This window comes from Lichenostomus cassidix, chromosome 17 (assembly GCF_008360975.1).
Source record: "Lichenostomus cassidix isolate B80296 chromosome 17, HeHo_3.0, whole genome shotgun sequence".
NCBI classification, from domain to species: Eukaryota; Metazoa; Chordata; class Aves; order Passeriformes; family Meliphagidae; genus Lichenostomus; species Lichenostomus cassidix.
Genome location: NC_139497.1, coordinates 8249093 through 8274944, shown reverse-complemented (window position 1 = coordinate 8274944; position 25852 = coordinate 8249093). Strand labels below are relative to the sequence as shown.

General features: G+C 47.1%; 1 protein-coding gene across 1 annotated transcript; it reads right to left on the bottom strand.

The window, feature by feature from the left end:
• Nucleotides 1-5080: 5080 nt before the first annotated feature.
• TNFSF15 (TNF superfamily member 15) lies at nucleotides 5081-25710 on the bottom strand. Its single transcript, XM_085076344.1, has 4 exons — nucleotides 25151-25710; nucleotides 19299-19350; nucleotides 18499-18546; nucleotides 5081-12904 (listed from the first exon to the last, which is right to left on the bottom strand). Exons 1-4 carry the CDS (start codon nucleotides 25352-25354, stop codon nucleotides 12477-12479), a joined length of 732 nt encoding a protein of 243 aa, XP_084932470.1. The 5' UTR covers nucleotides 25355-25710; the 3' UTR covers nucleotides 5081-12476.
• Nucleotides 25711-25852: the final 142 nt, after the last annotated feature.

The window sequence follows — 25852 nt, the reverse complement described above, 5'->3', positions numbered from 1 at the left end:
TAGCTAATTCCATTTCTCATGGATCAGAGAGTGGACTTTGGCCATATTAGAGGCTGCTGCTCTAGGTCCTTGGATAGCTAAAGGGAAGGCTGGAAAGAAAACAAGGAGTAAATTCCAATATGTTATTCAGTGTAAGCAGGAAATGTTCCTGCTGGGAGCACAGGGGTCAGGGAGAGCCTTTTGCCATCCATGGACAGGATCAGCACATCATTGCCAAGGAGGGTGCAGAGGTCTCCTGGCAGCTTCTTCCTCACCTCACCCAAATCAGAGCCAGCATGGAGGCAGGAAGGCAATCAAGGGAATGGGAGCCTAAATTCTGAGGGTGTTCCAGTGTCCCTCTGTGACCCAGGGCTGCTCACTGTGATGCCTGGAGGGGCTGACCTAAACCAGAGGCTAGACAAAATCAATAAAAAGCAGTTACATTTATTGAAGGCCTGCAAGGTGCATTTAGGGCAATCACAGCCCACCCAAGGGCTACACCCAAAATAGACAGCGGGTCATGAGTTTTTCATACTTTGTAAGTTTTGTCCATTTGCATATCTGGGGTAAATCCTCCAATTACAGCTTCAGGTGATGAAGTCAATTACTCCAAGTTTGCTCCCCCAATTCACTGTTGGGTTCTGAGACAGTAAGGTGTCCTTGGATTCCAAGCTTTAGAGGAATTGTTTTGTCTAAAAATGCTGAGAACAGAAGCTTTAGCACCCTGTGTGGAGTCCAGAGTTATACACTAAAAATTACAGATACATGAAAAACAGAGAAGCTAAAATCCTGAGGCATCAACTGGCGATGGCCTGAGGCATAGCAGTGAGCCAAGTCTGTGAGTTATTGGCATCCCTGCAGATTCCTGTGGCTCCAGGATGGATCTGCTGTCCAAGAAGATGAACAACAGGTTGTCTGCACGGGAGGGAGAGAAGGTTCATCGTGGCTCTGAGGAGTTCCTTCCGTGTGGCACAGGCTGCTGAGTGATGAACACAGGGAACACGGCTGCTGTTCATGTTCCAGACACACTGCTGTCATGTCCCAGAGCTCCAGCCAAGAGGGAGAGCCTGTCCCAGGCTGATCCCAAGCCTGCTGAGCTCCAGGTGAGGGCTGCAGCCCCAGGCTCAGGAGCTCTTCCGTCTTCACGTTCAAACAGGCGACTGTTCTCATGCAGAGGGCAAAGAATTTCAGGAATCTCTTACAGGAAGCTGGAGGAACAAATAATGCCAGCTTGTCTAGAGGCTGTTCATGGTAGGTTTAATGCCAGGAATTGTTTTGGATGTACCCTTTGGAATCCTTGCAGGTGGGAGAGTGGATGCAACGGGACAGGAGGGGAATGAAGCCAGCAGAGCTTCCTGCTCTCCTCACACAGCATCCTCTGCCACTGCTGCTCCACTCCTGGCCCCAGTGAGCTGCTGGCTGATATTTTAGGGTGTTCCCTGGGTCTTTAGGGGCCTTCAGTCTTTGATTGGCTTGTGTCAGTGCCAGCAGGCTGGTTGGGATCCATGGGATGCACCAGGGCTGCCTGGCACAGGACACCCAGTGCCCCCTTTGGTGCCAGAGCAGCAGCCCTGGGAGGTCCCTGTCCATCCCCTGCATGTCCAAAACAAACCTTGGCTCTGAGTGGGAAAACATTGCCCAGGAAAGACTTTTCCATCAAATCTGCTATTTCCTCACACCAACCTCTGATTTGGCCCAGCTGCTGTCTCTGGAGGTGAATCCTGAGCTGCTCACTGCCAGGATTGCCCTTGTAGTAGATTGAAATATTCTTGGAGGTTTTTTTGGCTCTGAGTGGCAAAACGTTGCTTACTCACAAATTGGGAAAAGCCACTGGAGGTGGAATATTCCCAGATGCTGGGTGGTGATTCCTGAGGGTGGAAAAGGCTCTCAGAGCTCCCCAGAGAGAATTGGGTGTCTTTAGTGACACTTGAGCTGAGGTTGTTAATCTTCTCCTCGTTTCCAAACTGTGTAAAAATTAGCCTAAATGAATGAGCCTTGATTAGTTTCCACCAGGTCTGGTATCAGACATGCCCTACTGTAAAATGAAGGTAAAATAATCTAATTTTTATCATCAGCTGTAAGGGAAAGATGTCCTGTGTGGGAGCAGAGAGAACCTGGGAATGCAGTTCTTTCTGCAGGGATAGTAGAAGGAGAACTGAGCAGAGATTTTCTTGAGGGGCCACAGGAAATAAATCATTAAAATTCTTATTAAAATAATTTAAATGAAAAGAATTAAAATAATTCCAAACAGGAATTATTGGTTTCATCCTACCAGAAGATGGGCATAAACCCATTAATTAGGAAATCAAGACACTGAGCTTTAGCACTTGAAGCTTTGCTTGTATCTGCTTAGAGGGAAGGGGGAGAAGTGGCCAAGGAGCCTTTCTGGTGTGGAAAATATGAGGAAAAGTATGGAAAATAGAGGAGAAGGGAGTGCAGGTGGAGCAGTCCCTGGTGTCCTGAGTGTCTTCCTCTGGGATTTTCCAGGAGAATCAGGGCAGGAGTTGCAGCAGGACAATTTGCCTCGTCCTTGGGAGATCCACCCAGGGATGCTGTCAGACTCCTCTGGGAAGAAAGGACACGGAAATTCCCTGGTGCAAGTGTGAGGAACTCTTCTTTCCCCAACAGTTTTCCTAAAAACAGTGGGGTTTTGCTCAGCTTGGGAAGCTGCCACGAGAATAAATAAAGTCCAACCTCTTTAAATAACTGTGGTGTCATCACTACATTTGCAGCCCAAAAAGTCTGACCCTGTGCAGCACCACTGAGGTTAGAAAATCCTCCCACAGGGAGCTGTGCCTGCCAAAACAATGGTTTGTGATTGCACACATGGCTTTGGGTGGGTGTGGAAATGTCCTCTGGAAATTGGGGTTGTAATTCAGAAGCAAGAGTGAGGAATAGCAGGTTTGCTCAACAGAAGCTGCCTAAGGAATAAATATTGAACTCGAGTTTACAACCATAGAGGGTCAATAATCACAGAGTTATTAAAGTTGGAAAAAAACCTCCAAGATCATTGAGTTCACCCTCCTTACCTCCTCTCCTCCATTAAAGGATTCTAAAGGGAGTAATTCTGGCAGGAAAGCAATGAGATGGCACCATGTGTGAGGCAGTGAGAGCCTCAGGGGCTGTGTGCTTCCAGTGGATTTGCACACAGACACTGGAATCTCACCCACTCTGGAATGCCTTTTCTACTTTCTCACCAGATTATCTGGCAGCAGAGACAAACAGCCCCACTTCCAGAACAAAAGCTGTTTCACATCTGCTTGTTTTTGCTCCAGAGATTCCCCTGATTTCCATACAGATGTCCCATGCACTTCCTTTACTTCCCCCAGTGAAGTCATCTTGCTGAAGGGCTGAACCACCAGCAGTGGAAGGATTGGGAGGATTTCACCTGAGCCCTGCTAGGAGAGGAGAAATCAGTGAGCAAACCTCACTTTTGGTGTGATTTCCCACGTGGCCATGCCCTGGCAGAGGTCTGTCTGCTGATGCCTTGCTGGATCTCTTCCCCTCCCTGCAGGAATGTGCTCTGGATCCTGTCGGAGGGCTGAGCTCAGTGCTGGGGGATGCTGCAGTCTGGGGCATATCCCTTCTCCTCCTGCCAGTGCTCTCATCTTTAGTTAATGAGGTTATTCTCATCAAACCAGGCAGGAAGGGAGGATGTTCTGTGCCATTGCTGAAGGGGGACAACCCCAGCCAGCTTCAGGGGAATGCTGAGGTGATGTCTTGGGGAGCTACTGATGCCTGAGCAGGGTTTAGCTGAAACAGAGGCTAGACAGAGTTAAGAGAATAAAGAGTAGTTAATTTATTGAATGCCTTCAAGGTGCATTTAGGGCAGACAAAGCCTACTCTAGAAGCTACACCCAAAATGGACAGTGAGTCATGAATTTTTCATATTTTGTAAATTCTGTCCATTAACATATTGAGCCTTAATCCTCCAATTAACACCTTCAGGTGATGATGTCAATTACTCCAAGTTTGCTCCCTCAATTCACTGTTGTTTCCATTTTTTGGGGCTCTGAGGCAGCAAAGTCTCCTTGGATTTCTAACTCAGAGGAATTGTTTTGTCTGAAATATGCTGGAACAGAAATTTTAGCACTCCATATGGAGTCTAGAGTCACACACTAAAACTACAGATACACGAAAAATAAAGAAGCTGAAATCCTTAAGGCATCACTACAAGCACCTTCTCACCCAAACAGGCTCTGGTTCAGCTCTGAAATAAGGGGCAGGCTGTGATTTCAACTTCTAAAACCTCTGGAATTAACTGAGAAAGGGAGAAGGACCTGACAGAGTGCACTCATCACTGTTCAGACTCTGGAAAAAGCCAGACTTACACCCAAATTCCAAGGTGCAGGTTGGAGCCACCCCTGTTCTTTTAGCTGACAACCATCAGCAAAGTTAGTGCAGAAAACAGAATTAATTTTTCCCTTTGTTTTTTTTCCTTTTTCTTTTTCTTTTTTTTTTTTTTTTATTTACAGAAATAACAATTTATAGGGTTGGTCAAATGGAGTCGATTATGAGAATTAGCAATTTGGTTAATCCCCATCAAGGCCTATTTTCTGAACCATAAATCCTGTTCCGTTCCAGCATTCTGAAATTCTAAAGAAACCCCAAAACACAGCAAGGTTTTATGAAATAATCTTCTTATTGTTGAGTTGAAAGCAGTTGAAATGGAGATTTTCACCCAAAAGCAGGGTAATTATCTTTGGGATGCAGTTTTTTGGGTTTTTTTGGAGGGGATGTTGTCAGTGAGACTCAGGCAGCCTTAAAAATGCAGGTGAGATTCAGTTGTGTCCAGAGACTAAAACTGTAACCAGTGGAACTGAAAATTGCTCAGTCAGATGAGACAGGGACAAAATCCTCTAAAGCCCTTAAAGACTCATGGAAATATCTGAACCTTTTCCTCACATGAATAGGGTTTAATTTCACTACCAGGACTGATAATTTTCTGTGTGTTTTCTGAATGGAATTAATGGTTTATATTAAAAAACCTCAACCCTACACATTGGAACATTTCTAACACATGATAAACTTTGACATAGGGAAATGTCTGTGAACACAGCACTTGGTGGGTGCTTATTAGAATAAAAAAACCACTCAGGAATAAATATCAATCCAATTAATTTTATTTTTTTTTTTGCTTTAAGAAACAAAGTACATTTTGAAGAATTATATATAAACTTAATTTCCCAAAGAAATAGCGTCAGATGTAATCGATCTAAACTTTGTACATGAATTTTACAATTCCTCCTCCATAAAATTAAGACATCTCTATGTACAGTAGCAATAAATATGCAGCAAACATTTTCAGTGCCTTTTTTTATTGACGTTTTAATATAAAACTACAATCAATGGCAGAACATAAGGAGATTTGTGCAAGAATGAGAGCAGCTGGAAAGCTATTTTAGTTCATAATTCAGCAAAAAAACCCGAACACTGCTGACTTATGTTGCTTAATAAACTGGGTTATGATCTCCCAGGCGATGCCTTTCATGTCATTCCAAGGGATTTAACAACAACACTTCCAGGGAAACAGGAATTTGGAAGTGTCACTGCAAAGTTCACACTCTGGGAGAGAATTACATGCAGTGGTGGCACCAGGAATTAGAAAGAGATGGAGCAGTGGAGCTCTCATTCCCTTTGGAAATGAGAAATTCCCTTTGGAAATGAGAAGAAAGTTCCACCACAGTTTCCTGTCTGGATGTCTGGAAAACACAGCCCTGGCCAGCAGCTGGAATGGTTATAGTGTTGGACCTTCCTGGCAGGGCAAATCACTCCCATTCATCTCAGCTCCTCTTCCACCCTCCATGGGGACAAAAGCCCTGCCAAGGTGAACCCCAAAACTGGGTGTATTCCCTGGGGTGTTGTTCCCAGATGGGATAAAAGGGTTCTCATGCAAGGCCAGAGCTGGGAAAGCTCAGTCCTGCTGTGGTTGGGAATCACAGCCAGCAAGTGAGAGCTGGGAATGTTCAGCTCCTGTCCTGCTCCGGAGGGGGAATTTCATGGAGGAGTTTTCTGGGATGAGAGTGAAGTTCACCCTTCCCTCAGGATGTCCTTGTGTGGTTTTAAACACCAAACCCTGGGGGAATTCTGCCCACAGAGCAGTGGGGAAGATTTACCCACCCACCCCAGAGCAGGAGAGCAGTGGGGTTATCACTTTTACCCAGTGCTTGGGTTATTTTTACCCAGAAAAACACCACAAACCCCCCTCTGCAGCCTGGGAGAGAAGCACCTCCGTTATCCCCACCTTCCCTAGGCTGTGCATCCTTTCAGGGATGTGCATCCCACCATTCTCGAGAGGGACTCTGGAAATTTATTGAGAGCAGACACCTTTTATATGATTAAATGAGGCCAAAATGCTCAGCAGCAGCACAATGTGTGAGCAGCACAATGCTCACACTCAGTGCCAGTGTGTTTAGACCACAAAGAATCTCAAGTTTTTACCCTAAATGTGCAAAGCACAGAGTAAAATGGCAGTGGAAATGAATTGTGCTCTTCTACAGTTAAGATAGAAAATAATAATAATAACAAAATTCTGTTTTGCTTTTGCTAAATGTGAGGTAGATATTGGATTTAAAAAAAAACCCCCGAAAGCATAACAGCAAATAACACAAAACGGTTTTGGTGTCACAGGGGAAAGCAGCCTGATTCCCACTGCCTAATTAACTCCTGGCTGATCTACAGACGCTGTGAACAAAACCTCCCAGGGGTTTGCCAGTGGATGGAAAAGCAGGGGAAACAAATATCCTCCATCAGAGAATTGCAGTGAAAACCCTCCTGGAGCCAGAGCACAGAGCCCTTCACCAGAAACCTCTTCTGGAGCAATTTAAATGTGATACTCTCTGAGTTCGAGCTGGGAAAACAAAATAAATTTGGGGAATACAAAATATTGTGGCAAATGGGAGGATGTTTCTCAGTTCTGCTGGTGGAAAGACAGGAATTTGCCTTCTTGGCAGCAGAGGAATTGAACATAACAGCAGCCAGGAGAAATGATAAATATCCAGGGGATGCTGCTGTTATGCTGAAAGGGTAAGGGGAGCCCAGAGCTCTGCTGCCTTCAGACATGATTTTGACTCTCTTTTGGCCAAAATTTCCTGGCTAGGAATTTCCTGCTCAGCCTGGAGCTGAGCAATTGGGAACATCCAGTTCCCAAAATGCTGAGGTGTTTTTGTGTGTGGTTTTTGCCTTATGAAGTGCAAGTGTTTCTAAATTCCCAGGGGAAAGTCTGGACCCGAGTTCACTCCAATGAGGGACCTCTAACTCCATGAAATAATGATTGTTCACACATTTACACGCCATAAAACTGGGGGTTTTATCCATCAGCAGTACCTGGTCACTCTTAATTGTGATTAGTGTTTTGGGAAGGGGACCAGGATCAAAATCGGTCACATTCGTTAAGTTGCGTTTTTATTATCATAAAACTTGGGAGAAAAAAAAAATAAAGAAGCTAAGTCAGTTCTTGTGGTAACGATACATCTCAGTGCTGAGGCACAAGACAAAATACAAAATACAATCATCTCTTCTAGAAAATCCCTTACAATAGCAAAATGCTATTACTGGTGTCTAACACCCAGATCTGGGCAAAGATCCTTGACATTTGCTGATTCTTCTAAAGAACGAATTCTCTCCTCATTTCTCACCTGAAATGATGGGCCACTCAGAAGATAAATAACACAAAGGACAGCTGTGCCACAAAGGGGTGAAAAAAAACCCGAGAGTCCTTCAGAATTTTGGAATATCGTGTGGAAAATTTCAAGTGAATCCCTTAATCTGTTGGCTTTGGTCTGTGACCCCTTTATGGAGGGTTTGCTCATCACATCCCCTTGCCCTGCCACATCCAAAATCATCTCAGCAGCACTTTTTTTTTGGTCATTTAGGGGATGTTTTCCACCCTTAGATGCTGATCCTGCCAACACCCCTGTGCTGGATGATCCCTGAAATCACTCCTTGCTTTGGGAAATTGCTCCAAACCATGGTGGAGCTGAGTGTAAACACAATTAAATCCACTATCCGCTTTTAATCTGAGGAATGCAGATTGTACTCCTCCCATCCACCAAATATCATGGTTTTTACCATGATCCCCCTCAGCCACTTTCTCAGGGCTATGTTCAGCACAAATAAATGTTGGTAGGATTAAGCTGTTTTCTTTACACCTTGATTAAAATTTACCTCTGCGTGTGCATGGAGAGAAAGTTAATGCTCACTTATCAATATTCAGTTTTAAAGGGGAAAGGAAGTGCTAGGGAATGAACTTATTTGTGAATTTGGGTTGTGCTTAGTGTTAGTTTTTTGGGGGACGAAAGAGATTAGGGAAGAAGACAACTCCTAAGATCTCAAATATTTTGAACAGTTGTTAAAAAATAAAAATAATAATAATTTGATACTTCTTCTTTCAGTGCTTTTGTTCTGAAAAGTGCTTTCAGGTTCTTTTTCCTAAGAAATGGAAGGGTAAAAACTGGTCATCTGTTTTACCTTATTTAGCCCAAGCTGCCTATTTCACCCTTTTTCCTCCAGCTTCAATTTTTTTTCCCTGATAATGGTTTTAGTTTCACCCAAAACAAAGCACATGCTCAGCTTGATCACAAACTTTAAGGCCACTGCTTCCCATGACCAGACTTCATCAGCTTGTCATTTAATTGAAAATGCTGATGCCTGAGCGTTTTTCCATCTCCAGAAATGCTTTACATTTTCTAATTCAGCAAACACAGATTTCTGAGAAGGCTTGTGTCCTTATTTAGCTTTTCAAAAACAATCTGAGAACCCACACTTTAGGTTCAGTCTGCTGGAGATATTTCCCTTTAAGCTTGACTTTTGTCTCACCTAAGTGGCTTTACTCTGACTTCATGCCTTTGACTTCTGTGGAGGAATATCTGATGTAAAACAGGCTCAAAATCAGCCCCTGAACACTTGTTTTATGTGCTGGTCACTGTTACAGTAACATTATTAGCACTGAAAAGGGGGGAAGAAGGGGAAAAAGAGAATTTTCAGTAGGATATATGTGAAGATCAATATGCCTGCACCACTTTAAAACAAGTAATGCCATATATATTATTTTACGTCCTATAAAATGTGTGCTAAATGTGCTCAAAGCTGGTGTGGGTAACGGGGTGCAAAAGCTCTAACTGGACTAAAATAAATATTTTTATGGCTAATGGATCAGGAGAATCCCACCTGGGATGGAGCTGCAGCAGGCAACGTTTTGCTGGTGAAATTCATCTTTAGTGTGCAATGGACATAAATTATGGGCTAGAAAAGGCTCATTATTGCCAGTGGGATTCCTATGGAATTTCTATGGAATATCCACAACAATACATGCATGGCCATGTGTAAATATCCCCCAGAAAGCTCTCTGATTGAATGCTAAATGTTTAATTTCCCACTCCTCTCCCCAGCCCTCACAATTCCCATACTCAGCACACCAGGACTGACTGATGATGCCTTTGGATCAACTTTTCATGGAAATGTGCTGTCCAAGCCTAGACTGCCTTCTGCCCTCAGAGCAGGCAGAAAAGAGAAGCTTTCTGAATTCCTGTAATTATCCCTGAATAGTTGGAATTTCCCCTCCAATTTTCTCCAAGGACAAACCAAATTCATCCTATTTTGCGCTTGGCAGAAGCTTTCCTGCCTAACTGCTGGGAATCACCCGTCTTGGAAAAATGCTTTTAAACCTTCCTTTATGAGACTGACCCTGTTGTTTTGTGTTTTGGTCATCTAAAGTGCTCCAGATATCCCAAAAGCTGCAGATTTTGTGGTTTTAGGAGCTCAGATCCCATTTTGGGCACAAAGGATCAAAGGACTCAGTTGAGGGAAAACTTCAGAAGATCTGAGCTATGGAAAGTCTCAGAGTTTCATAGGGAATGATTTTGTCTAGAAGTGCCAAGAGTGTGGGATTTCACTGGATTTTGCCATGGTGAGGAGGTTTTTGAGCAGGAAGAAGAGCCCTGAAAAGGAGCTGCATGACCAGAACCCCTTGAGGCTGAGGTTGTGTGTGCTGAGCACTGAATGGATAATTGGGGAATAACTGCTCCAGGCTCAGCTTAAAAAAATAGGCTGAACAGTGAAGGAAACATAGGAATAAGGACCCAAAGATGGAAATGATCTGGATCATAAAGACCTAAGAGGATCCTTTGACTCATTAAATTTACTTTCTCCCATCCAAAGCTATTTTGAGATGTCAGTTTTGTTTGTGCCCTGGAGAAACTGAGTGTAAAAAATGACATTTGGATAAAGAAATGTCCTTAGACTCAATGGACAGGCCAGGAAGGAGCAAGGGATTGAGAGGACAGCTGAGAGGTGGATGTGGGGAAAATGAAAGATGAGTCCAAGGAAGGATGGGAAGGCAAATTGGGATGAGGTTTTGATGCAAGGACTTTGTCAAGGTCCCCAAAGGGGCAGAGCTGTGCCAGGGCCAACACCCAGGGATGAGATTTGAAGCAAGAAGACACCCACAGAGGTGGTGAGAGCAGGACAACAAACCCCTGGTTTTGTGATGTGCTTCATGCTGGCTCTGGAGATAAACCTGGGAAGGACTGAGACTGTGGGATCCAGGAACTGCAGGATAGGGAAGAACAGGCAGAAAGCCACTTTTTCTGAGATGATCTACCACAAAAGACAATTGTCCTGTCAGGAGGTCCTTCCACCAAGGCAGGAAGACACAGAGATCCTGGTGTTGCCTGGACCTTCCCACCTCCTGCTCTGCTCCTCTCCTCTCTTCCCAATCTCCTTGGCTTTTCTCTCTCCAGCTGCTCCATAACTTTCCCTTGTCAGCCCAAACAGATTTCCCAGAGCAATAAATGATCTCTGGATGGGAAGAGGTTTCCCATGGGCAAGGCTGGCTGCAGGATCACACATGGGGTTGTCTCCACCCAGAAACCTCTGCCCAGTTCAGCTCTTCAGATAAACTCCAACCCTGTTGGCCTCCACCATGGCTTTGAGTGGAAACATCAGCTTAGGCAGCAAAGCCTTGCTGTCATTTCTGGGCAAGAAGTGGAAAAATAGAGGAAATCCAAGGAGGTGAGGCAGGAAAGAGCTGCAGAGAGGGGAGCCTGGGCGTTGGGTGATGGGTGAGACCTTGGGGCTGTTCAGAGTGTCTAGTCCAAATCCACGAGAACATGAGCTGAGCCATTGCTAGAGATGTGTTTGCTGCAGGAGGGGAGGGAAAAATGAGGATTTCCCTGAGAGACTGAAAGATCCAAGGAAAAATTGGAACTTCCCTGAGAGACAGAAAGATGGAAGGACATGAATAACTTCGAGGTGGGAAGTTGAATACTCCTGAGCTCCTCTTGGCACAGCAGGATTGTGTCTTTGGATCTTCTGACCTCACGTGGGGACAACTGGTGGCCAACCTTCACCCAGGGCAAGTCCTTGGGGTCAGGAGAACCATCAGCAATGGTTGGAGCACTAAAATATTGATGTTTTAGCTGCACTTGCTTTGCATTAAATATAACGGGAAGCAAAATATCGCAGTGGTTTTTTCCCAACATTTCAGTGGCTGATTGAAAAGTGTGCAAATTTTTGTTCTGTGTCTCTCTCTGCCTTGGGTTTGTTTTTTTTTTTTTTCTGTTATCCTAAAGTTAGGACCTGGAGGGGAGATTCCACTTCCATGCTGAAACGGAAAGTATCAATGTGTGTTCCCTAGAGCTTTTCCAGAACAATGGGAGGCTGAATGTGGATTTAGAGAGCTGTAAACAACGTTTTGGAAAAACCAAAAATCTCAAGTTGCTTCTGCAAAGCACAAGATATAATTTTAATCTACTTTACAGGGAAGTTGGAAGGGATTAATTAAGCAGCTAATAGTTAACCTGAGCTTTATGTTAGTGCAAAGTACTGAGTAAATCTATTCGAAAGGAAATTGTGAGGAATAATTCCCTTTCAGAACTCAGCATCTGAAGAAGGGTCATGCAAAACTATACTGGAAGTGCTGGATAAATATCAAAATCCTTTTTTTTTTTTTTTAATTGAGGGAATTGTACATTGAAGGTGGAATTAGTGACAGAGCCTAGCTCAGTATTGAAGGACAACATTCCTACCCACAGGTATCAACCGTTCCTCCTTAGCTTACAAAGTTTTGAAGAACTTTTAACTTTTACTTTCAAAAATACTTTTTTTTTTCCCCTCCAATATGAGTTTCATTTTTATGGTTTGAGGGTTGGGTTTTTTTTGGTATTCTGGGTTTTGTTTTCTTTTAACTTTTTTTTTTACTTTTTTGTTATGGTTGGGGGTTTTTTTTTGTTGTGGGTGTTTTTTTTTTTGGTTGCATTTTTTGTGAGGGTTTTTTTGGTGGTTTTTGTTGGTTTTTTTTGGGGGGAGGGGGTTATTTCACTTCAACCTACAGCTTCAACTTTCCCATTAAATAAAGGAAATGCAGGGCAGCGATGGCCCAGAACAAGGCAAACAGCAGCGATCTCACCCCGACTTGTGCACCCACAAAGCCAAAAATCCAACAAATTTCCCCCCAAAAACGACCCTGGAGGGATCCCCCACCAGCAGCTGCCACATCCCTACAGCAAGAACGCCCCAAAGAACGTCTTGTGCTCCTTGGTGTAATCCACCAGCCTGATGTCACTCACGTTGACCATCAGCTTGTCCCCAACCTCCAGGGAGACCACAGCGCCCAGATAGATGGGCTGAAACCAACCACTGCTGTTCTCACTGAGGGTCTTGGTGCCCGTCAGCAGCTGGGTGGGCTCGGGGTAGCTGTCAGTGACCTTGGTGATGATCTCAGTGACAAAGCTGGCCTTGGTGCCGCTCTCCACCGGCCCGCGGAAGGTGACCTGGGCGTACACGTAGTAGTCCCCGGAGATGGGAATCACCAGAGCGTCGCTGGAGTAGCTCAGGTTGTTCTTGGTGAACGCCAAGCCTCGCTTGTCTTCCCACTGCAGGATGGGCAGGTGGTTCCCCACGGCTCTGGCCAGGTTCTGCTTCTTCACTGCGGGAGGGAGACAGGGAGAGGGACCTGGGTGAGTTTGCTCCTGACAAAGATGGGGATGGAACTCATAGAACTGCCCTGGGAAGGGATAGGGAGCTTTTCCCTCTTTTGGAAAGAGGCTACACATGGTATTTTAGCAAGTGCCAGACAGGGAGAGGAAGCTTTTTCCTCCTTTAGAAAGGGGCCTAAGCATGATATTTTAGCAAGTGCCAGACAGGGGAGAGGGAGCTTTTCCCTCTTTTGGAAAGAGGCCTAAACATGGTATTTTAGCAAGTGCCAGATATGCACGTGAATCAAACCAGTGACAGCTGAAGCAGAAGTTATATTCAGGGAGCGTAAGCAGAGCTGATTCAGCACAGTTGTATCTATCTGCAGTCCCTAGGGAAGGTTTGAACACTGTACTTGGGATCTCTGCTGTGAAGGGTGAGGAGTTGAAACAGGGAGAGCAAAATACTTGGGCAGAAATGTTCCTGTTTCACAGCTTCCAAACTGAGCTGAACTGGCTGCAGGACAACTGTCCAGGGGTATTTTCCAGGCTGCCCAGATCTGAGCTAGCAGGAGAGAAAGCCAAAGACATTTTTGGAATATCTCAACAGTGTGAACTGGGCCTGGTTGTGGGTCAGATCCCAAAGGATGAGCTGTCCTTCCTCGAAGATCAGTCTCCTGGCACTGGGAAGCACCACAGGTGGCTTTACCTTCCCATCTCACCCGTTCCCAGGGTGAAAAACTCGTCCTTAAGTGCCACCAGCACTGGGACAGTTGTACCCACAGGTGCTGTGCTTGTACCTGAGGGTTGGGGACAGAAGGAGGAAATTCTAAACCTCCTTTTCCTGCAGAAGGGGTGGATTGCAATTCTGCTTCTCAGAAGGACACCACTGGGCTTGCAGAATGTCCACACTGGTCACCACCATGTGTCACCAAGCACGGGGACACCTGAACTTCTCTTCCAGCCCCAGCTGCTTCTGGAGGGGGTTGGGGTTTCTCAGCCTTAGTCTGGAGCTTCTCTCCCTGAGTGCTCTCAAGGGAGAGAATCTTTTGTAGAATTGCTTTGGTTTACCAGCAGAACTGGATTGTAGCAAAAAGCTAGCAGACCTCACCATGCTTTGAGAGACACAATTCCAAAGCAACACATTATATTTAAAACCACTTTTATCTCTCTTTCCCTATTTTTTTTTTGCTTCTTTAACCCTTTTCTGGAGCCAATCTCAACATTCCTGCAGACTTTTTCCCAGTCTTTTGCCTACAAGCAGAGCTCCAGTCCTGACCCCAGCACCAGTCTGATCCAGGCTGAGGATGCTCCCCAGGCTGCAGGGGAAAAATCAGAGAACTGCTGCCCTGTTCCCTTCACTTCTCCTCCACCACTTTGGTTTCTCACACAACAGCCAGGAGAATAAACCTCAGCCTTTGCACATTTTTCTGCAGGGGAGCACGAGTTGTCTCTGCTCTTTACTGACTTTCACATAAAATTGTTGTGGTGAAGCAGCAGCAGTGGAAAGAAGAGGATAAAACCCATGAAGATTCTGTCAGGTGTTAATATCAACCTGGAAAATGAAGGATGAATGCTGAGAAAATGCATTCTGGAACGAAGTTCAGGAACTGAGACCTTTTTAACGAGCTTGTGTTAATGTTTAAAGTTGATTTTGATTCAGTATTTGGGCAAGGGGGGTGTGTGCATGGGGAAGGTAGCAGATGGAATGCAGGTGAAGGAAGGATTTGAAATTCCCTTGGCAATAAGCATTAGGTTTATCCTGGGTGAAATGAGACTCAGAGAAAGCAATGTGCTCATCTCCCAGTGGCATCAATTTCCCTCCCTTTTCCAGCAATAAATAACCCATGAGGAGACAAGAAGGTGTTAGAAGTGCAACTCCTTTTATATTCTGAGTAGCAGCACAAAATAATGCCTTTTTCCTCCAGGCTGCCTGTCAGTGGTGCTGAAGAACCAAATCTTTTCTGATCTTTTCTCAGGAGGCAAAGTGCATGAGGAGAGTATTTGCGGGAAGGGGAAGACAGACAGGGATTGTGGCAGCAAGGAAAGCTAAATTCCAGGAGTATGATAAGGTTTAGGGCCAATGGAGCTTTGTTTGATACAGAGAGAGGGGAATAAAAAAAGGAAAAATGCTCCTGGTCTGCCTTCATCCTCATCCACCTCTCGGTTTGGGGACTGATCTGAATCCTGGGAAAAGCTCAGGTAGCTTTGGATCACTCTAAGGTTTGCAAGAACTTGGAGCAACACATGTCAGAGAGCAGAGGAAGTCTTTTTTGAGATGGGAAGGATGAGGAAAAATCAGAATATTTCCAGAAAATGTCCTGGGCTTTTCTCCATCTTGGGAATTTTGGGAGAAACTTGAGGAGAAGCTGCCTGTGAAATATTCTTTTCTTGCAGGATGACGCGTTTAAAATGTCAATGACACTCAATTCCTCAATTGAGAAATTTTATATTAGTTATAAAATATATTTTATTAGTTATAAAACATGATAAGATCTCAAATGAACTACATGAGTTCCTAACTTCTAAAGTTTCACAGCCTTAACCTCCCCTTGAGGATGAATGTCCCTCTATTAATACTCTCTATTTTCTAGTTAATTAATTTTTCCCAGGCTTTCAATAACAGTCAGGAGAAAAAAAAAAAAGAATGTACAAGTACTTTTCAATCCAGCACAACTCCTTTTCTAGCAGAAGTTGTGCCTTGTATTTGTCATTTATTTATTTATTTCCTAAATTCTGGAGCTCTACTTCCTGCAAATACACCTATGATGCTAATTCTTGAAGCAATTAAAACCTGCATTTAATAAGGGATTCATTGCTCCAGTTCCTTCTATTTTCTCTCACACTATAAGTTTCTGGCATCCCTTATTTCTCCTGTCCCTAAATCCCTTTTTGTTCAGCTGGAGAATCCCTGTTGCTGGTCAGATTTGGGGTATATTTTGTGCTGAATTGGTGGTGTTTCTGCAATTCTTCACACCCATGTGAGACCTTAATCCTGAACTCTGAGTCTCAGCAAGAGATTGGAGCCTGTAGTAAAGCAAAGTCCTGTGCCTGCAGGGCCTCTGGTGCTCAAGTTCACACCCTGAGGATTTAATAAAGATTATTTGGGAGCAGAAATGATGAGGGTTTTTCCAACAAGGATCATCCAAAGTGCCCCAGGTGACAGGAGGAATAGGCACAGCTCTGCATCTCGACCCCAAATCCAACCCAAGAACTGGGGAGGGGATGATGTCCCAGCAAAGAGAAACCCCAAATAAACATTAATGCACATTAAAGAGAAATTCTGAGGTGGGTATTGGCACACCTCAAAAGGTAAAGCCATCAGGGAGGGGAGATCTTGATGCCAGTTTGGATAAATAAAAATTCTCAGTGGGAGTTAAAAAGGCCAAGAGCAGCTGGGAAATTTCTCCTGAAGGAACAGACATCGAAACATGGAGTTTTTCTGCTGCTGCCAATTCAGTGGTGCATTCCCAGAGAACTCTGGCTAATTCCCATTCCTCTCACTCCTCTGCTCTCACCTGCAGAATATATGTGCCTAAAACTAGAAAAAAGACAGAATAAAGGTGTGGAAGAGATTGCCTACAAGTTAGGATTTGTAGTCTGCCACCTTCACTTTGAAAAAGGCACCTGAGGTGGGGGAATGTAAGAAAGATCAGGAGAATAATTATTCCTTTTACACTTTCTATGCACAAGTTGTGATTTCTGGGAAGAGAAAACCAGGGTGGAACCCAAGAAATTATTATGCATGCAGTTGAAAATAACAGGAAATATTTTCTGACTGCAAAGTGCTGTTAAGCTTGGAAACTCATTGCCACAGAGTACAGCACCAGGAATATCTCCAGGCTGAAAAGGGTCAAAGATAATCCATGGATATTGGATTCCCTGATGACCTCATAGCACAGCACTGAAAGGAAAGAGAAAATTCACTTAACTTTCCCCTTTTCTTGCTCTTTTCAGTGTCCAGCAGTGACTGTCCCCCAATGGAATGTCAAAGGGGATGGGCACAGTCCCAGGGAGGCTGCTTGGGAAAGATGATGAAGGAATTGTTGTAAATATGGGGGCTGAGGAAATTTGGAGAAAACTGCTGGGTGCTTCCCTGTGGCCACTGGGCTTTTGTGCAACCCAGGGAAGTTCCCACCAGCAGAGCAGAGCAGAGCAGAGCTTTGGCTGCTCCTCTGAGTCACTGCAGCCTCTGCATCTCTCTGCTGTGGAAAAACGAAACCTTAGAGTAGCAGATCTGCTCCTCTTGCTTTTTAAAACTTGTTCTTGGGCAAACTTGGATGTTACAATCCAAACAGAGGCAGCAGGAAAATGGGAAGGAGAGCAAGAAGAATTCTGCAAAGGCGAAGATGTGATTTTGGACAAGCACAAGTCACTTCTGGAGCTCCAGAAACCAAAGGGAAAAGGACCAAGGATGGGCATCAGGAAGGACCTTGTGGATCAGGGAAAGGAAACTGAGCTGGGAAATAAAGCAGCCCTGAGCTGCTGATGGATTGAACCCTGGAGGTGGATTTGGACTGAACTCTGTAGAGGATTTGTGAGAAGCATCCCAGCCCTTCCTGCATTTTTCAAGTTAAAAAGTTGGGTGTTTGGGAAGCCTCTGCAGGGAGCTGCACCTTGGAGAGGAATAAATTGCCTCAGGCCAGCTGGAAAACCCTTTGGCACTGACTCAATCCACACTGGAGCCAGACAGGAACTTTTCTCTGGGAATACCTGAATTTTCCATGTGGGTAGAGCTGGCGAGGATGGGGGATGTCTCAGGACAGTGCCCTTGGTGTGATCACAGCTTCAAGGCTGGGGTGGTGAGATGGGGACCTTGGAGATGCTGGCAGACCCTTGGAAAGGCATGGAAACCTCTTGGGAAGACATGGAAACCTCTTGGAAAATCATGGAAACCTCTTGGGAAGACATGGAAACCTCTTGGAAAGACATGGAAGCTGCTTGGAAAGACATGGAAGCTACTTGGAAAGATATGGAAGCCTTTTGGAAAGACATGGAAGCCTCCTGGAAAGTCCTGGCAGCCCAACCTGTGATAGGATTTTGTGACAGAACCTTCCTAACACAACATAAAGGCTTGGAGGGTTGATTTGACACGACCCTTCCCATGCTTGCTCTGAAATGTGTTAGAGATGATCCCACTGAAAACAGTGGGAGATTTTATAGGAATATGGTGTGTGTATAGCCTGAGTCAGGCCTCACAGAAAAATAAAATGAAACTGGCCCTATTTGACCTGATTTTGCTCCAAAACTTGTCATTTCAGCCAAGTTCACTGCTCCACAAAGGCTCACTTGAGCTCCTTGCCCTGCCTTTTTTAAGGGATTCAGCAGATCACTGAGACATCAGGCACCTATTTCAGCCCAGTTGCAAGAGCTGCTCGTTCAATAAAGGAAACAGCTTGGGAAAGTGGTGACATTTCTGTCAGCTCCTCCTTTGTGGGCTCTTTCCTACAGACACAATGCACTCAATCTGTCGTGGTCAACAAGGCAAAGCTGATTATTATTTCCCCCATGTTTCCTGCACCACCTGCTCCTCTCAGATCCATGTGGACCGAGGTTATTGAACCACAAGATGTGCTGTAAAAACAGTTCAGTTGTGAACAAGAATTACCTGTCAGGTGAGCTCGTGGCTTCTCTGCACTGGAAAGCATGCCTGTAACTGAGGGAAAAGGGAAAAAATGGTGTGAGGGGGTTTGCTGCTGGTCAATAATAAAATCACAGAATATCCTGAGCTGGAAGGACCCACAGGATCACCCAGCCCAGCTCCTGTCCCTGCACAGACACCCAACAATGCCACCCTGGGCATCCCTGGCAGCATTGTCCAAACACTCCTGGAGCTCTGGCAGCCTCAGGCTGTGCCCATTCCCTGGGCAGCCTGGGCAGTGCCAGCACCCCATCCTGTTCCTAAACCAATGAAATGGGAGTGGTGGTTGATGCCTGTGAGGAAAGGTGTGCAGCCCTTTCCATTTCTGCAGAGGTCAGGGTGGGGAATTATTTGCTGTGATCCCTCACGGGCACCCCTGAGGTAATAAAAAGCAAAGGGAATTTGTCAGACCTGCAGCACCAACAGGGCACATTGTGGCTGTGCCCTAAACTGCTGGAGGGTGAGCAGAGGGGAAGTGTGGGGTGCACAGCCTCACAAATCCCTGCTTTTTCTTGCCTAGGAAGTCCCACTGACCCCACAGAGCCGTGAGGGAGGTCTGTGCCTGAGCAGCTTGCACAGCCCTGGGGTTAGAAATGCTCCCACTTTCACTCTGCCCCCAGTTATCTCCCTGCATCTTCACACCCAGCTTTGCCTCTGGTCAGGCTGGCAGGGATGGTGAGAGCAGAGGGCAGGGAGAGCTGTGGGCTGGCATTGCACCACCACGGGACACGAAGGGGCTGGCATGGGGACAAGGATGGCAAACTCACCAGCAGCCAGTGCTCGTTGCTTCAGAAAGTGTGAGCCCCTCTGCTCGGTGACCTGCAGGGAGAGGGACAGGCAGTCAGCTCAGGGTGCCCAGTGACCCCAGAGAGGCTCTGCTTTGAGCTAGCCCACAAAATGGAACATGCTGCAGTCATATCAGTGAGTTCAGATGGAGCTTTTCTGCAAAAAGAAGAGCCCTGGCACATCTTGGCTTCACTGCAGCACTTTGCTGCTGTTGGTTTGGAACTGCTGTCATCTCTGAAGGGTTCCAGTGACAGCTCCTGGCAGGGGGGATTTGTTAATCTCCAAGGCTGGACAATCCTTGGGATAACTGGGAGTGTAGGAATCAGCCATCCCAGGGATGGGCACTCCATCCAGCACTGCTGGAGCACCTCTGCTGCCCCTCAGAGCCTCTGCTGCCCCTTGATCCACACAGAGCAGGCAGAGCAATGTGAGGAATCCTCCTCAAGGCAGGGCAGGAGCAAAGGTTCATCCACAGCCTCAGCAAAGAGACCAAGGTGGATCAGCTCCACCTGCTTTTGTCCTGCCTTATTCCAGACTCTAAGCCTGCTCCTTAGGTCTGTCAGAATTTTGGGTGGCTGCAGAGGAGCTGAGCAGGTCTGAGAGAGCAGCTGGCAGTGGCTGAGCTCTCTGAGGCTGCGCTGCTCATCCTTCCCCATCTCTGCAATTCCATTCTGGAGCTAAACACTCCCATTCCCCTCACACAGGGCAGTCCTGGGCGCTGCTGAGGCTGAGGTGGAGCAGTTCAGAGGGACACTGTGCCTGTCACACACCTGCCCTGCCAGGGCTGCTCCTCCCTGAGCACAGCCAGGGCTCCTGGCCAAGCACTGCCAGGGCAGCTCTGCAGGGAGGATGCTGTGGATGCTGCCCCTGGATCTGTGCTGGGCTGGCAGGAGCAGCAGCACTGCCTGGCTGGTGCTGACCCTCAGGAACCTCCATCCCAACCCTCCATCCCCTGTTTGTCAGCAGCACACAGGGCTGGCACCAGGTGTGTTATGGACAGCCACCAAAAATACACTGAATAAACTCAGCAAGTGTTCTCTGGTCAGCTCCTAGTGAAGGATTTGAGGCACTTTGCCCAACAAAAAGGCTGAAACTATTAATATGTAGCTGCTGAAGATTGCTGCTGCTGGCTGGGTCTCACACAGCTTCAATCACCACAGGAGAAGCAGAAAATAGATGATTTATATTAGCAGGGGGAAGGAGAATGTTTGTGGAAGGAGAGTCAGCCTGCCTGGGGTTGGGGACTGCTGGTTGCTTCAGTAAACCAAGAGACAGTTTAATGTTTTACTGGAAGTAAACATCCGTGTGCTCCTGCAGAAAACAGTCATTTCTAAAAGAGTTGCTCCAGTGTGTTGGGAAAAAATGGAGAAGGAAAACAGTAGGGGAAATTCTGCCTTTTTAATTTTATTTTTTATTCCCTTGCCCACCTCTACACAAACGTTGGCCCAGCCCCAGCAGCTTCCTGCTGTGCTGGAATTGCCACCTAGCAGAGGTTGGTGTGAAATTCCAGTGTGGGCCAGAGGAGAAACTTGTGCTGTGCTGTCCAGGAGGTTTCTGAGCCTTTCATTATGTGTGAGGACTTTCAAAGTGCTGCTTTCTGTGGTGACTAAACACGACTGCACTGATGTGACACAGTCACAGCCAGCTGGCTTTGTCCTTGTCCTTGCCCTGGTGGGAAGCACAAGGTCAGAATTAAGGATTTCCCTCCCACTCCCCTTGCCTTCAGCTGTATTCACCTAGGAGACTATTTACCCATTATCTGTGTGACATTTCCTACATATTTCCAAAGTGACTAATTCTCCTTAGTGATCCCATTCTCTAATGATTCTAGCTAATAAAATCAATCCCAAAGCTACATTTAAGGATGTAACTTCTGTGGAACTGTTTACATACTTGAAGCCTAACTCCTGCTGAAGTTCCTTGTATAAACTTGGATGTTGCAATCCAAACAGAGGTGGCAGGGAAAGAAATCAAGAAGAATTCAGCTTCTTTATAAAAGATAACAAAATGGATTTGTTTAAACCTAAATGTACTTGTTTCCTAGGAAATCCAGACGGAAACTCCAGGTGCAGGAGCTGCATTCAGGGATGCTAAAGGACAGAGTGATGCAGCAGACAGAGCAGAGGGATAGAGCAAGGTGTGAAATGATTCTGTTGCCTGGCAAAGGTACGGCTGTTCTTTGATAAGGGCACAAATACAAATCTCCTGCAGAAAATGTTTCAGCAGCAGACAATGCTGCATAATGAGCAGGTGTCAGTAAGACTTACCCTGAATAGGCACAGATGTTGTGCCTTGATGGGGAGGGAGAACTGAGCAGAATGAGACAATAGAGAGATCCTCAACAAAATGAGTGCTTTTCTCACTTTTCTCTTTCTGGCTCAGCTGTGATTCTGAGAAGTTCACAGCCTTGCTTGGTTGTTCCCTTTGGTTACTGTGGAGAGCCCAAGCAACCCTGAGTGAGGGTGAAAATCCCACCAGCTCAGCTCCCCTGAGCACTGCTGTGTGCAGAACTCTTCTGCATGGTTCTGGCACCAACAATGGCCCAAAGGCCCAATGCATTTACATCCAGATATTGCTGAAGCCAAGAGGAAGGGCTGATATCCAACAGAGAATGGCATGGGAAGAGCAGCTGGCACTGCAGGCAGAGGCACTGATAACCAAAATATCCCCAGCTCCTCCATCACTCCATTTTCTGCACTATTTCATGGGCAGGGTCTCTGCAGCTCATGTGCAATACATAAACCCAACGTTTTCTAACCCCAGAGATGCTGCATGGCCTGGGCTGGGAATTTTTGGCAGGGACCTGGCCTGTGCTGGTAAAAACTGGCTTCAGTCAGAACATTTTGGCTGGACAAACCCAGGGATGTGCCTGCTGTTCCACAAGGAACATCTGCATCCAGCAGCAGTGGCCAGGCAGGGATTGGACTGGTGTGGTTTAGGAAGGGGAACCCCAACACCTGGGCCCATCCAGGGTTTGGAATTCCTCTTTATTCTACTTGCAGCCCTGACACGCCATGAAAAATCACCCCAAATAGCAACATCTCCAGGCCACAGGAGCTGGTGCTGTGCTGGGGCAGCCAGAGCTGCTCTCCTGGCTGCTGTGCCATTCCATTGGGAAATTTGGGAACTCAGACTGAAACTTGGCTTCCCTTGGATGAAAGATGGACCTTCCTCTGCCAGGGCACCACTATGGCCTTAATACAGATTTCCTGCTAGTAACACAAGCCACGTGTTCTGGTTTAAAGAACCCTATTTCCTCTCCTTGCTCTGGATTGAAGCACAAAAAAACGTGATTTCTCTTTCCCAAAGGAGCAGTGGAGGGAGCCTGGAAGGTGTCCAGGGAAAACCATCATCAGGCTGGAATTATTCATTCAAGATACATTGCACCATGACACAGAGAGAACACTGGCAGCCCACACATGTTGCTGTAATGACATAACTTGTCCTGCTTTTCCCTGAAAGAGACACTTCCAGGGGAAGAGGTGACTTTACATCCCTTCAGAGGCACAAGGTGACACCACGTTCACCCACACTGGAGCAGAGATGAATGAAGGACCTCACCCCGTGGGCAGGGAGCCCAGGGACACACCCCTGTTGCACAAACCTTCCCTGGCTTCCCTTCTCCTCCTTGCTCCAGGAAGCAATTTACTACATCTGCTCCTCACCTGCTGAGTCCCTCCCTCCTCCCAGGACTGTCCCCTGAGCACAAGGAGGTGACAGTCATGTGTGGGCTGAGCGCTGTGGGGAAACCAAAGGACTCCTGTGGGCTGAAAGGGTCAGGAGGCCAATACTCATCTGGAGCAAACTCGGGGCTGCCCAGGGCACCCACCACCCAAAACCAGTGCCCCAGAGAGCTCTGCCCTACACAGCTGGTCCCTGATTTCAGCTGTCAGTGGGGCACATGAGGATGGAGCCATTTAGCAAACTTCAAATATAGAAGGAAATGCAAAACAACATTTTCCCAAGAGTCCTTCATGCCCAGAAACGTTCCCAGGGACTGAAGCAGCCTGCAGGACTGAGCTCCTGGCGTGTGTGCCATGGCTCCTTGGGGAATGCACAGAAAACCACCTGGGCAGCCAAATCCACCCCTCTGTGCTGTCCTGCTGGACACCACCGACAGCATGGTGAGGGTGAATGAAAAATTGGGAACAGCAGAGCCCAGCTGAGGTGCAGCTCCTCCCACGGCACCCCGGGCATCTGGCCAGCCCCGATGACTTTCCTCTTCCTCCCCGGGACTCTGGGAGGTTGTAACTCCTCTGATCACCTCGTTACATCACTGTGGGAATACTACGTGCTGCTAAATTGGGAACGCACACCCGGGTTGCAATTCCGATGGTTTATGTTGAGCTTTTCCTCTTGAAAAGCCAAGCATGCTCATAAAATGACATTTCCCTGCTAACTCTGCCAGTGGGATTGCGAACCAGGGATGCGTTAAGACTGATTCAACGAGTCAACCTTTTATTATTCTTTCACTCTAAGATTGTTTCAAGACTCAACTTGTCATAAGACACAAGCAAACCCAGAGGAGCAGCAGAGAGTGCCCACAGTCCCCTGTGGCTGTTCCCCCCAGTCTTGAGTAGCACCAAGCTTTCCAAGTTCCCCCTCAGCCTCTGCTCTGCTGTAATTCCACTGAAATTGTGAATTTTCAGTGTAACTTCACACTTCTGGAACTGCAGGCTCCCAGATCCTCTCAGAACATGCCCAAGTCCCTGAAGAAAGCTGTGCTCTGACACCTGCAAACAGGGCAGCCTGGGTTCCTCCAGCTGGGTTCGAGCACAGTGACAGGATCAGGGCAGCATCACACCAGGAACTGGCAGACCTGACAGCCTGAGGGGCTGCACCGAGCTAGAGCCAGGTAAGAGGATGCTGCACCCCGAACTCAGCATCACTCGGGCAGGACAGAGCAGCCTGGGGGTCACACAGGGGCCAGCACGTCCCTGGGAGCCACCAGCACCCTCCCTAAACATCCCGGGGCTGAACGTGAGCCAGGTGACAAACCTGCCTTCGAGGCCACTGAAAAACCAACCCCACTCCCCTGTGCCAGTCCTTGTAAAGACCTCGCTGATTAACTGGGGAATTTCACACCTGAAGCTGAAATTAAACTTTAATTCTCCAGACCCACAGTACAGGGCATTCCTGCTGGATTCCCAGCCCTCCCTGGGAATAGGCTCTCACAGGAGGGATGGAGCAGCATGGAAGAGGGGTGGAAGCAGCACAGCACAAGTTTGGATGGCTGGGACAAAAGTGAGTGTGGCTGTCTGGGAAGGGAGAAGAGCTGAGACGATCCCTAGGTCTAGAGAAAGTTTTAATGGGGAGTGAAAAACAGGATGGAAAATTTAGGGTCAGACTCCCTTAACTGTCTCAAATCAGATCTCTGAAGAAGTTTGCATTGCTAATAATTAACAACACACCAGAGCTGCAGCGGTTAGCCCAGTGATGAGTGACTGACCCACTGACATCAGCAGATCTTCCTGACATCAGACTCTGCGATAGGAAGCCACAGATTTAACCCAAAAGAAGGGAGGAAAATGAGCCACAGTGTCAAAAACCTGACAGAAATCAGTGCAGACACACCGATTTCCACCAACGAGAGATTTTTTTAAGCATTCCCTGCAGCACGACGATAAAAGTTTTAAAGTCATGCCCTGTCCTGCGAGCTCAGTGAAAACAACGAACCGTTAGTTAAAAAGAACAAGCCATAACCAGATCTATCTTCGGGGTAAGGAAGAACGAACACAACAGCGAGTCTCAATGAGAAATTCTCATCCACGAGAAACTGATGAAGAGAACAAAAAGAGCTCCAGGAAGGCACCCAGGTGCGCCCATCCCTTACCTGGCTGCCGCAGGAGCTGGGCGCTCGCAGGTTCCCGACCAGCAGGTAGGCAGTGGGCAGCATGAGCAGCAGCACAGCCAGCAGGCACAGCAGCACAGCACAGCGTATCCTCCTCAGATCCCTGCCGAGCTGCATCCCCGAGCCCTGGCCGGCGCACGGAGCCGCAGCCTCCGGACACATCTCCATCTCCACCGCCTGCTCCATGGCAGCAGCAGCGCCGGGCTCCGCTCCACGGCAGCCGGGCACACAAACCTCGTGTGGCGCCTGGCCTGCATGGAGACCCCCGTTAAATAAGAGCTGCCCGAGTGTGGGAAGGCACGGCGCTGCCTCCCTCCCTCCCGAGGAATGCACCGCCTACAATAGAAACCCAGCGCAGGACGCCGCGGCTGCTCCGCGCTCCGCGCTGCCCCGGGCTTGCCGCTGCCTCCCGACGGCTTTTCTCCCGCCTCTCGGGGCAGGAGGAAGCCAGGAAAGTCCCGGTGGGTGGGACCAGGATAAGCCCTGTTGCGGGGCTGGAGGAGCTCGCCGGCTTTTCCGCCTGGCACAGGGAATGTGAAACCGATGGGAGTGAAAGTGAGAAGCGGGGGGAGAGCGGGAGGCAGAGCCGAGCTGAGCGCGGCAGTTTCTTCTTTCCCAGAGAAAGGGGAAGAGGCTTTTGGGGGAGGTGAGACAACGGGAAGTTGCTGACCCCAAAGAAGGGGT

What these genes read in the sequence shown, in the direction of transcription:
- TNFSF15 (XM_085076344.1), bottom strand. Translation starts at nt 25,354, where the DNA reads ATGGAGCAGGCGGTGGAGATGGAGATGTGTCCGGAGGCTGCGGCTCCG. An exon ending in CCAGCTCCTGCGGCAGCCAG is followed by an intron (nt 19,351 to 25,150) that starts GTAAGGGATGGG and finishes CTCTCCCTGCAG; the next exon opens with GTCACCGAGCAGAGGGGCTC. An exon ending in GCCACGAGCTCACCTGACAG is followed by an intron (nt 12,905 to 18,498) that starts GTAATTCTTGTT and finishes TCCCTCCCGCAG; the next exon opens with TGAAGAAGCAGAACCTGGCC.